The 13,177-nt window shown below is 43.1% G+C and overlaps 1 protein-coding gene across 1 annotated transcript in view; it reads left to right on the forward strand.

Annotated features, from left to right (window-relative positions):
- LOC102935682 (solute carrier family 22 member 5) overlaps window positions 1–12,626 on the forward strand; it is a 46,578-nt gene extending 33,952 nt beyond the window's left edge. The window contains exons 7-10 of the mRNA XM_037905982.2: window positions 1,995–2,209; window positions 3,683–3,865; window positions 8,329–8,464; window positions 9,442–12,626. Of these exons, the coding sequence (XP_037761910.1) occupies window positions 1,995–2,209; window positions 3,683–3,865; window positions 8,329–8,464; window positions 9,442–9,529 (622 nt within the window). The 3' untranslated portion in view covers window positions 9,530–12,626. The remainder of the gene's footprint in view (window positions 1–1,994; window positions 2,210–3,682; window positions 3,866–8,328; window positions 8,465–9,441) is intronic.
- The last annotated feature ends 551 nt before the right edge of the window (window positions 12,627–13,177 follow it).

A 13,177-nucleotide genomic window follows, 5' to 3' on the forward strand; every position in this document is an offset into this window, starting at 1 on the left:
AACAAGTGAGAGCCCCCTAATCAAATCCCTTTGCCAGGCTCTAGGAGGTAGGGCGGAAGTCGGAGGCCTGGTCATCACATAGTGTGTAAATCCCCCTACAAGAATGTTCTTTGAGCATCCATATCTGAGCATTAAGCTTTTCCAACATGACAGCCTAATGCAAACCGCATTGGCAGGGGGTGACCGGTCTAGATTTGATGATGCCTTGAGCTCAGTAATAATTTTTGAAAGCACAGATTTGAATATATGGCAGAACAGCTGGGAATTCAGGATTCAAAGGGATAATTTGTGATAAGAACCATTCTTCTATCTCATTAAATTCTGCCAAACAATTATTGTTTGTAAATCATAGCTTAGGTTGCCAGGTCACACCAGAAAATCTGCATGGCTGTAGTGACTTAAATATTTCCTTCGTCATGAGGTTTTTCCTGGTACCTTACAGATGGCACGTTTACATCTCCACAGGGGCACTGATAGCTTCTTATTTTGTTTTAAGCAATTGAACCATGAGCATTTTTTTGCTGTGCACAAACCCAGCAAGAAACGGATTGTCTTTTGGATCGCAAACTCGTTGGTTATTTATTATGTGTGCAGTTAGCATTATAGGGCTTGACCTCCTTGAGGCTCTAGGCCAGGAATTGGCAACCTTTGGCACACAGCCAATCAGGGAAATCTGCTGGCGGGCCGGGACGGTTTGTTTCAGCCGATCGCAGCTCCCACTGGCTGCGGTTTGCTGTTCCAGGCCAGTGGGGGCTGCGGGAAGTGGCTTGGGCTGAGGGATGTGTTAGCTGCTGCTTCCCGCCGCCCCCATTGGCCTGCAACGGTGAACTGCGCCCAGTGGGAGCTGCGATCAGCCGAACCTGTGGACAGTGCAGATAAACAAACCGTCCCAGCCCGCCAGCGGATTTTCCTGATGGGCCGCGCGCCAAAGGTTGCCAATCCCTGCTCTAGGTCTCGATAAATAATAATGATAAAGGTGAGAGCTCTGTGCCTACGTGATTCATTCAGAGATTTCCCAGTACAATAGCTGTGACCTCCTCATTTCTTTAATGGTTGTCTCTTGTTGGTGAAATGTAACCTTCCCTGCTCAATGTGTCTCAAGATATTCTAGTTCCCTAGTTCTTTACAGGCGCTCTTGTTGCAGAGCTGCAGTGAAGTCCCAGTTTTCTTTTTCGGAGTACAGTTCTCTCAGCACAGAGCTCCCTCTCCCATTCCTTGTCTCTAGCTAATAATATCTAATGTAGGCCTCATTTTAATTTTGGAAGCAGATTGAGTTCAGTTGTCTAGATTCTTACCTTTCATACTAAGACTGCAATTATTTATTAGTAGTAGTATGATTATTGTAATCACTCTAATATGGGTGCACTGCTGCCCTTTACTTGGTGCAATCAGAAATGTTCAGCTGTATGTTAGAAACTCTCTGCCAGCAACAATCGGAAGTTCTTCAGACAATGTAGCAGGGATCCAGTCTAAAAGTGACAAATGCATGAATCATTTTTGCTAGGTCTGTATTGGAGAGAAATTGACATGGGCATCTAGTCAGTCGAAGGTAGCGGAAGCCAGGTGTGGCCACTGTTGCTACAGGGGCAATAGTGAGGGTCCAGTAGATTGTGCTTACATGGACTCATGCATCAGCAGGGCTAACAAACGTCTCTGGAATCATCTAGTCAGATTGGATTCATTTTTAAACTCAACGGGACTTTTTTTTTTTTAAGTTGCTTTAAATTCAGGAAAAAATGGAAAGATCAATTCAGTATCTAGAAGGCCTTGTCTGAGTCTGTTACACCTCTGTGTACAGCAATAAATCTACCTGATACTAGCTTCAAAGCTAAGAAAGTCTGGTAGGCACTGACATTCCTTACATAGGCAAATCAATTTTAATATTTTGCACAGTAATTATGTGAGAGGCACGTGGCAGTCTGTGGCCATAGGAGGCTGAGGGAGAACAGGAACAAGTCTGTCTGTCTGATTCTTTCCTATTTTGTGTCTTTTAGGATGATAATCTCTGTAGGCTATTTTGGCCTCTCACTTGACACTCCTAACCTGCATGGTGATGCCTATGTAAACTGCTTCCTCTCAGCGGTTATCGAAATTCCAGCTTATATTATAGCCTGGCTGCTTCTCCGAAATCTCCCCCGACGGTATTCGATGGCTGCTGCATTATTCTTGGGAGGCTGCGTCCTTCTCTTCATTCAGCTGGTCCCTCCATGTATGAACTTTTTAGCTGATATCAACCAGATTTTTTTAATGGGTAAATTCCAGTGCCTAGCACTGGGCAGCTATGTGAAGTATTGTGGAGAAGAATCTTTCTCCAGAGCTGTAGACCAAATGCAGATTCTCCTTACCCATCCTTGCCCTTTCCCTCCACATCTGCTTGCTGCTGCACAGGGAGCTCATGTGACACAAGGGGTATGTCTACACTAGAGCTGCAAGTGTAGTTTCCAGCTCGGGTAGACTTACCTGTGCTAGCTCTGATCGAGCTAGCATGCTAAAAATAGAAGCGCAGCTGTGGTAGCACAAGCAACGGGGCAGCCTAGCGGGATGGTATGATCATGTCTGAAACCCTAGGTACATACTCGGGGTAACTAGCCCCTCCTCCCACCCATGCTGCCATGGTTCCACTTCTACTTTTAGCACACTAGCTCAATCAGAGCTAGCACAGGTATGTCTTCCTGGGGTGGAAATTACACCTCCAGCTCTAATGTAGACATACCCAGTGTCAGACACATTCCTAAGCCTTTTCTTTCTCTAAAGTAAAGATAGTTTGTTCTCTATGGTCTGTTAAGATTCAGACTCTAGTCTGGTTTTGCTCTAATTTACACCCTGGAGTCCCAATAAATTTGTGGTGTGGGACAAGGTTTAGACTAAATGGAGTAGTCAATTGGGTGCATGGATGGTACCAGGAGCTGGCATAATCCTGCAGAACTTGTCTCCAGAAGAACCAATTGTCAATAATGTTTTTCCTACTTCGGTCTCATTAAGAACTTGAATTTCAGGAGAGCTATTATGTAGCCTTTGTGATAAATAACAATACTAAAAGTAAGCAAGTGTAGATACTTTTTAAAGTACTTTTAAAAGTGTAGTACTTTTTAAAGTAGATACTTTAAAAAAAGTGAATGTTTGCTAATTAAAAAATATTTGAAGGAAGGTATCTCATACTTACAATCCAACCATTAAGTAGCCTTCTGCTAAGTACACTAGAGATTGTTATCATACTGATCTGTTGATGGCTTTGACCATGTGCTTAGGGCTTGGTGTATAAGCATGTTATTGCAAATCAAAGAATAAATAAATGAAAGGGAGAACTGTCTTGCTTATTCTCCAAGAGTGACAGTGGATTATATTATTTGCTACTTCTGATCTTTAAATCACCTGTACATTGGTATGTGTTTTATTACAAAGCTAATCCCACTAGCTAGGGTGAACCAGGATCTTAGAAATACATTGCCAATGTGTTTCTCCTTAAGTTGTCTCTCTGTTCTCAGACTTTATAGGTGGCAGGACTGGATGACCTTAGGAGGAAGATCGTTTTGTTTTATTAAGAGTCTTTATGTTAAAATGAATCAACCAAAAAACCCCAACACTGGAATTAAGTTGACGAGAAGCAAAAAATAAAAATGGGGTTAATAGATGCAGTGACTTGTTACAGTTTATTGATGTTCTGATTGGATCTCCCTTTCAGACCTTCACGTCCTGTCCATTATCTTGGTGATGCTGGGTAAATTTGGGATCACATCTTCCTTTTCAATGGTTTACGTTTACACTGCTGAGCTGTACCCAACCGTCGTGAGGAATATGGGAGTTGGAGCCAGTTCCATGGCCTCCAGATTGGGAAGCATCCTCTCACCTTATTTTGTTTACCTTGGTAAGATACCAGCTATTGTGTCTCCTGCTAGTATTGAAAACAAAATCGAACAAATGCAAGGGTAGGCTGATTTCTGTAACTGTGAACCAGTGCTTCAGTTAACCCGTGTTATGTCTGTATAGTCATGCTCTCGTCTTGCCTTGTAAAGTCCACGCTATTGCCCTATATTTGTCACAGATTAGTCAACAAATATCCTATAACAGAATCACAGCTGCTTCTACTCTTCTCAGTGAGTAACCTCAGCTCACAGAAGGCATTTAGAAATTCTAACATTGCTCAATACTTTGTGGTTTGGAAACACAGAACTCAAAGAAATCATGCCCATATAATATAGGATCTGTATTTGGCCATTAGTTTCCTAAAGAACATTTGGCCTCAAAAAAATCACTGAACAATGATCCTGACAGAGTATCTGTGTTTTAGAGTATCTCTTTGTTAGGCTTCTGAGGTGACATCTTATCAGGATGAATGGGGCAGTTCACTCTTCTCTCTTAGCTTTTTTTTTTTTTTTTTTTTTTTTCAGGCTGTCTGGAGACTCAGGGAAATCATAGAATCATAGAATATCAGGGTTGGAAGGGACCCCAGAAGGTCATCTAGTCCAACCCCCTGCTCAAAGCAGGACCAAGTCCCAGTTAAATCATCCCAGCCAGGGCTTTGTCAAGCCTGACCTTAAAAACCTGTAAGGAAGGAGATTCTACCACCTCCCTAGGTAACGCATTCCAGTGTTTCACCACCCTCTTAGTGAAAAAGTTTTTCCTAATATCCAATCTAAACCTCCCCCATTGCAACTTGAGACCATTACTCCTCGTTCTGTCATCTGCTACCATTGAGAACAGTCTAGAGCCATCCTCTTTGGAACCCCCTTTCAGGTAGTTGAAAGCAGCTATCAAATCCCCCCTCGTTCTTCTCTTCTGCAGACTAAACAATCCCAGCTCCCTCAGCGTCTCCTCATAAGTCATGTGCTCTAGACCCCTAATCATTTTTGTTGCCCTTCGCTGGACTCTTTCCAATTTATCCACATCCTTCTTGTAGTGTGGGGCCCAAAACTGGACACAGTACTCCAGATGAGGCCTCACCAGTGTCGAATAGAGGGGAACGATCACGTCCCTCGATCTGCTCGCTATGCCCCTACTTATACATCCCAAAATGCCATTGGCCTTCTTGGCAACAAGGGCACACTGCTGACTCATATCCAGCTTCTCGTCTACTGTCACCCCTAGGTCCTTTTCCGCAGAACTGCTGCCTAGCCATTCGGTCCCTAGTCTGTAGCGGTGCATTGGATTCTTCCGTCCTAAGTGCAGGACCCTGCACTTATCCTTATTGAACCTCATCAGATTTCTTTTGGCCCAATCCTCCAATTTGTCTAGGTCCTTCTGTATCCTATCCCTCCCCTCCAGCGTATCTACCACTCCTCCCAGTTTAGTATCATCCGCAAATTTGCTGAGAGTGCAATCCACACCATCCTCCAGATCATTTATGAAGATATTGAACAAAACCGGCCCCAGGACCGACCCCTGGGGCACTCCACTTGACACCGGCTGCCAACTAGACATGGAGCCATTGATCACTACCCGTTGAGCCCGACAATCTAGCCAGCTTTCTACCCACCTTATAGTGCATTCATCCAGCCCATACTTCCTTAACTTGCTGACAAGAATGCTGTGGGAGACCGTGTCAAAAGCTTTGCTAAAGTCGAGAAACAATACATCCACTGCTTTCCCTTCATCCACAGAACCAGTAATCTCATCATAAAAGGCGATTAGATTAGTCAGGCGTGACCTTCCCTTGGTGAATCCATGCTGACTGTTCCTGATCACTTTCCTCTCGTCTAAGTGCTTCAGGATTGATTCTTTGAGGACCTGCTCCATGATTTTTCCAGGGACTGAGGTGAGGCTGACTGGCCTGTAGTTCCCAGGATCCTCCTTCTTCCCTTTTTTAAAGATGGGCACTACATTAGCCTTTTTCCAGTCATCCGGGACTTCCCCCGTTCGCCACGAGTTTTCAAAGATAATGGCCAAGGGCTCTGCAATCACAGCCGCCAATTCCTTCAGCACTCTCGGATGCAATTCGTCCGGCCCCATGGACTTGTGCACGTCCAGCTTTTCTAAATAGTCCCTAACCACCTCTATCTCTACAGAGGGCTGGCCATCTCTTCCCCATTTTGTGATGCCCAGCGCAGCAGTCTGGGAGCTGACCTTGTTAGTGAAAACAGAGGCAAAAAAAGCATTGAGTACATTAGCTTTTTCCACATCCTCTGTCACTAGGTTGCCTCCCTCATTCAGTAAGGGGCCCACACTTTCCTTGGCTTTCTTCTTGTTGCCAACATACCTGAAGAAACCCTTCTTGTTACTCTTGACATCTCTTGCTAGCTGCAGCTCCAGGTGCGATTTGGCCCTCCTGATATCTTTCCTACATGCCCGAGCAATATTTTTATACTCTTCCCTGGTCATATGTCCAACCTTCCACTTCTTGTAAGCTTCTTTTTTATGTTTAAGATCCGCTAGGATTTCACCATTAAGCCAAGCTGGTCGCCTGCCATATTTACTATTCTTTCGACTCATCGGGATGGTTTGTCCCTGTAACCTCAACAGGGATTCCTTGAAATACAGCCAGCTCTCCTGGACTCCCTTCCCCTTCATGTTAGTCCCCCAGGGGATCCTGGCCATCTGTTCCCTGAGGGAGTCAAAGTCTGCTTTCCTGAAGTCCAGGGTCCGTATCCTGCTGCTTACCTTTCTTCCCTGCGTCAGTATCCTGAACTCAACCAACTCATGGTCACTGCCTCCCAGATTCCCATCCACTTTTGCTTCCCCCACTAATTCTACCTGGTTTGTGAGCAGCAGGTCAAGAAAAGCGCCCCCCCTAGTTGGCTCCCCTAGCACTTGCACCAGGAAATTGTCCCCTACGCTTTCCAAAAACTTCCTGGATTGTCTATGCACCGCTGTATTGCTCTCCCAGCAGATATCAGGAAAATTAAAGTCACCCATGAGAATCAGGGCATGTGATCTAGTAGCTTCCGTGAGTTGCCGGAAGAAAGCCTCATCCACCTCATCCCCCTGGTCCGGTGGTCTATAGCAGACTCCGACCACTACATCACTCTTGTTGCACACACTTCTAAACTTAATCCAGAGACACTCAGGTTTTTCCACAGTTTCGTACCGGAGCTCTGAGCAGTCATACTGCTCCCTTACATACAGTGCTACTCCCCCACCTTTTCTGCCCTGCCTGTCCTTCCTGAACAGTTTATAACCATCCATGACTGTACTCCAGTCATGTGAGTTATCCCACCAAGTCTCTGTTATTCCAATCACGTCATAGTTCCTTGACATCACCAGGACCTCCAGTTCTCCCTGCTTGTTTCCAAGGCTTTGTGCATTTGTATATAAGCACTTGAGATAACCTGTTGATCGCCCCTCATTCCCAGTATGAGGCAGGAGCCCTCCCCTCACAGACATTCCTGCCTGTGCTTCCTCCCGGTATCCCGCTTTCCCACTTACCTCAGGGCTTTGGTCTCCTTCCCCCGGTGAACCTAGTTTAAAGCCCTCCTCACTAGGTTAGCCAGCCTGCTGGCAAAGATGCTCTTCCCTCTCTTCGTAAGATGGAGCCCGTCTCTGCCCAGCACTCCTCCTTCATGGAACACCATCCCATGGTCAAAGAATCCAAAGCCTTCTCTCCGACACCACCTGCGTAGCCATTCGTTGACTTCCACGATTCGACGGTCCCTACCCAGGCCTTTTCCTTCCACGGGGAGGATGGACAAGAACACCACTTGCGCCTCCAACTCCTTTATCCTTCTTCCCAGAGCCACGTAGTCCGCAGTGATCCGCTCAAGGTCATTCTTGGCAGTATCATTGGTGCCCACGTGGAGAAGCAGGAAGGGGTAGCGATCCGAGGGCTTGATGAGTCTCGGCAGTCTCTCCGTCACATCGCGAATCTTAGCCCCCGGCAAGCAGCAGACTTCTCGGTTTTCCCGGTCAGGGCGGCAGATAGATGACTCAGTCCCCCGGAGGAGAGAGTCCCCGACCACCACCACCCGCCTTCTCCTCTCGGGAGTGGTGGTCGTGGAACCCCCAACCTCAGGACATCGCATCTCATGCCTTCCAACCAGCGGAGTCTCCTTCTGCTTTCTCCCCCCAGACATATCATCTGGTCCACTCTCCGCAATGGTACCTGTGGAGAGAACATGAAAGCGGTTAGTTACCTGCGTCTGTGTTACTGGAACCCGGACATTCCGCTTACTACTACTACTATGCTACTATGAACGAATTTTTACCATGTGAAAGTTATCTTTGCAACCACGGGGACTAGTGACTTAACTTATTTTATAAAGTTTATATCTTGCAGCACAATGGTGCTGCAATTTAGACAGCTGTATGTTTGCATTATACACAGGACTCAAATATTAACCACTGGTTCATCATGGTGGTGATGTAAACCTGATATCAGCATGTCCTATGTTCTTTTAGGTGGCTATGACAGATTCCTACCTTACATCCTTATGGGAAGCCTGACTGTGCTGACTGGAGTCCTTACTCTGTTTCTCCCAGAAAGTTATGGCATGCCTCTCCCAGACACTATAGAGCAGATGCTGCTGGTTAAAGGGTAAGTGTTACCTTCTAATCTTCTCTCTCAAGAAAATTCTACCATCTCTGAGAAAAATATCTACATAAAATACAGTTCCCTCTTAGCTCTTTGGTCCCCAGTGGTCCTTTAGGGATGGTAAGCTAAAAAAAATTAAGATCTCAAATCAGCAATAGAATTGGCCAAATTGAATTCCACTGCGTTACAGCAGAGATGACTATGAGCAATATGCTGTGCCTACCATACATCGTGCTGCTTGAAAGTTGTTCAGAAGTTGGAGGGAGCTCTTAGAAGAAGAACAAAAAGGAGTTGTAAGGATTAATGTACGAGAAACAACTGAACAAGCAAATTAAATGGAGCATGGATAGGCATGTATAGTTTGTCTTTGATGGGTTTGCACAGAGTCATTCAAGGAAGAATTTGGCCCTACTAATGGAATTTAATTGTGATTCTGTTGATGATTCATGAGCCTGAATAGAATCCAAGTCATTCTTTCAGAGTTGTTTGGCTCTGGGCGGCTCTGTGTACATGAGTACACAGTGCCCACAGAAAATAAATGTGAAAAATGAGCTATTTTATGTAGTCTTTTTAAGAGTATAACCACATTTAAGATATTTGACATAAACATCCTTGACATGTAGCAAACATGGTAAAAATGTTGAATTGTTGTTTCATAGTATGAAAGTTCATCATCCAAATAATTTCTCCTGATACGAGTATAGGTAGAAAGTCCCCTGGGTATCAGTCGGAAGTGTTCAGCACTTTCAAATCCCGTGGAATTGCCAGGTCATTGAGAGTTTTCAGCACTTCATTTTCTGATTTAGGAAGATGCTTAAGCATGTGAGTCATCCCACTGACGTCAGTGGGTTTTTAAAGTAAAGCACATGCTTAGGTACTTTGCCGAATCAAGGCCCATATGGACAAACTTACATTTAGGATTTTGGAGGGTACTGTTTTAATTAGAAATTGCACTATTCATTGTTTTTCCTTGTTTACAGACTCAAGTACAGACATACATCTAATAGCACAAGGGTTTCAAAGGACGAAGAAGAAAGCCCAGTGATTCTTAAAAGCACGGCTTTTTGATGACACTACACTGTATACTTCGTGATGGACTGAAAAGTAAACTGACTTTTCTTTTAATTTTCCTTCCAGAAAGGGCTAGTAGCAACACTTCGTGTCCTGTAATTATAAACTTATTTATTAAATGAAACACTGTTTTCAATACGTTCTTTTTATATGAACGTAGATACTGTATATCCCTTCATGAGATCTCCATCCACAGTCGTTTAATGTGTCAAAAACACAGAACTATGTTGGATAAACACAGTTTATAATTTTAAGAATGACTGACACACACTTGCTGTAGATCTCAACATCTGAAAGGTGCTTGTTACTGAGTGCTGATGGAGAGACTTCAGGCCTTAAGGAGCTTAAGATAACTCATGTTAACAAGAGTTAAAAATTGCCAGCTCTTTCCAAATTGTAAGAAAAGGCTGCCAGTGACACTGGATTTCTCGACATGCACAAACACACACATCTGCTCCCAGGCAGGGAGCTTGTTATAAAGTAACAAAGGTGGTGAAAATACCTGGCTGGCAATTTTACATAAATCATACACAGGTGGCTTTGCACATGATTAATTCCTGAACAACTTCAGGGATGAAAAAAGAAAAACTTTGACAAATGAATTTGAAAATTTGACTTTATTTTAGCTGGAAATGTATTGAGAAGATTTTCTTGCACAAATCATTTGCAATATTGAAGCTTTGCTAGCAAAGTAATTCTGATTGTTTCAAATATCTTTTTAATATGACCACAGGGTGAAGTTGTTTACATCTGATATTGGGGTGTGTCCTATTCCAGGTGCTTATTTATTTTTAAAACTATAAATAGGTTTCATCTGTATTTCTTGTATCCTTTTAGGATACAGTATCCAAGCTAATCCTTCTAAGTCTTCTGTACAGTTTGATTGGGGGCAATATGTCTATTTTCAAAACTTTCTATTTCCTCTTTTGTTCTTTTTTTTTGTCAGTTTCCTCACAATATGGAGGGCTAAATTCCACTCTCAGGCGTACCCTGTGCACCCACATAGAATTGAATATGAGGGGGTTACATGGGTATAATTAAGATCAATATTTAGCCTCAAGTCCTGGCCATAAGCTCAGCTAAGAGCCAAGAATGTCATTTCACATGTTCTGTTTTCTCACAAATATCATGAAATCAGTGACATTTTTTTTAAAGAGCAAAACGAAGAAATCGTGTTGAAAATCTGCCAAGAGACAAGTCCTTTGATTATAGAAGCTGCCTTGGTAGCATTTGTGTTTCTTTCAGGAAAACTTCTGTTTCGTTCTCATTTGGACAGTGCTGAAAGCACATTTCTTCACCCTGGGACAGGTTTAAGAAATGAATTTCATAAAGCATTCTGTGGTACTTTTTAATTTGTTTGGAGCGGTTTAATAAATAGAGTCTTACCTTTCAGTAATCAAAGCTGTTAGAGGCTTTTCTTTCTGGAAAAGCAGCTATTTACAAACGTTTAACATTTTACTATGGTGTTAAATTTAGCAGCAGCTAATTATCTTGATAGCCAGGGTGCCTTATTCTCTCCCTACAGACCATGCTGTAGCAACAGGTTTGGTACAGTGCCTCCTGCCTTATAGAAGGATGTTTTAGACCCTTCCTCTCCTTCTTGCCCTTACTGTGTGCATGCACGTTGCATGTGCTGTGTGTGCGTGAGCGGACCCTGATCTGATTCTGTAGTTCTGCCTGCCCACACCTAAAGGTGTGAGATTGTATGTACCTTATCCCTATCTATTAAGTCTCTTATCAGATGTGCCATTGATATGTCTTTAATCATCGGATGCAAGTAACTAGAAGTTGGCAAGTGTTACTGTATTTTGGGGTATAGAACTGACAAATTATCCTGTGTAAAAGGGAACTGCAAGTAACATGCAGGGCCCCTACTAACTTTTAAAGTGAGATTTGTTGTTTCGTGCTCCACCCGTCTACATTTCCTTGTCCTGTTAGGGCCATTATGAGATCTGGAGTGAGATTTGCAAAATTGGCTCCGGTCAACACCATACTCTACACTGATCTCAAATCATACACCACTGCCTTATAAAATCCACTTGGCAGGGACTTGTCACTCTGTCAAGTCAAATCGGCAACTCTTTTGACTTTGCTTTGGGTAACTCTGGTTACAGTGTTTTGGCTATATTTGCATTTTCCCCTCCTAAGAATTGCACTTTGCAACATTCCTACCAGAAGGGCACAAACAGTCTCTTAGAGCATATGTCTATACTTCGCACTGGGGTGTAATGCCCAACTCTGGGAGCCATGCCTGCGTTAGCTGGCAATAGGCTAGCCTGCTGAAAATAGAGGGTAGCTGCAGCAGTGCGTGTGGCAGAAGGGGCTAATGGCACCAAACACATGGAATTACACCTCGAGGTCAAGTGCAGACATACTGACTTTCTGTGTCCGATGCATGAGAATCTGTTCAAAAATATAACTTAAAAGCCCACCTGCTGTAAGACTTCAACAGATGCCTAATCTAAAACTGGAATTAACTCGTGGCCAAGGTCTGAATTTCCCTTAACACCCTTAACGTGTAGCTGTTACTTTCCTCTACTGAGTTATTCCATTATGTCATTTGACAATGAGATTTTCTTTCTTGAATTTTTAAATGTTCCAGTGTTTACTGAGCAATCTTAAGGACAATGGTTGAGCCAGCTGTACGGGGAATTTCTCAGTTGTGATGCAAGGCAGATATACCATGGCAATAATGAACAATTCTGATATCACAGCCTGTATTTTAATGCATATTAGTCTTCTAAAAATGGAAAATATAACACACAATATCCTCTATGCTTCTGCAGAGTGTATGGATATTAATATATTAATCTGATTCCCATTTGACAGTTTACCCCGTGCACTGTTTTCACAACTGGTTTTGTTAACGTGTGGCACTACCCACCTGGGTTATTTTTCTGTATGACTGAGTGGATTCTCTGATCTTGAAAAGAATGCACTAATTTTAGTAAAATAAAAACCAGCTCAGAATCTAACTGAAATATTCCTCCTGTGTTCTTTTGGGGAGGTATGTTAATAAGATCAATGTGCAGGTGAAGAGAGTCACAGATAAAATCTAGACTAGAGGAACACGATTCAGGTAATCACTTTCAAACAGTGACATCAGTAATGGCAATAGAAGGTAAGGTCTGGAGGTGTTTAGCACAGTTATAGATTACTTGTAGAACATTTTGATGGCACCATATTATATCTAAACTTTGGCAGAGTTACTCTGAGTGCTACATGTTCAGACCTTTGTAGCGTCAGGACATAAACTCAGTAATGGTCTTTAAAGATTCTGTTGGCCTGTCACTTCTTTTTCATGTTTTGTAGGTTGGGGTGGCATTGGGGCCTTCTGATCTGAACACATTTTTTCAAACTCAGGTTTTTGGAAATGCTCCATTCTTTCTAAAAAAGCCAACACGTAAATTTAATCGAAGCCTTCCTCCTTCCATGAATCACTTTCTAAACAAGAAAGACCCTTTAGCACCAGGTGGAGCTCCAAGGTGAGGTCATCAAGGTGTTCTGTGTAATTCCATCTGCTATTATGTAAAGGCTTTTAAAATTGTACCGTTTTTAATTTTTACAAGTACATTAGTTAACAGCAGATATACTGTACAGAACATAAATATGTGGCTATAAAGAAGGCTTTAACTGTGCTTCAAT

The sequence above is a fragment of the Chelonia mydas genome, chromosome 8 (assembly GCF_015237465.2).
Source record: "Chelonia mydas isolate rCheMyd1 chromosome 8, rCheMyd1.pri.v2, whole genome shotgun sequence".
Taxonomy (NCBI): Eukaryota; Metazoa; Chordata; order Testudines; family Cheloniidae; genus Chelonia; species Chelonia mydas.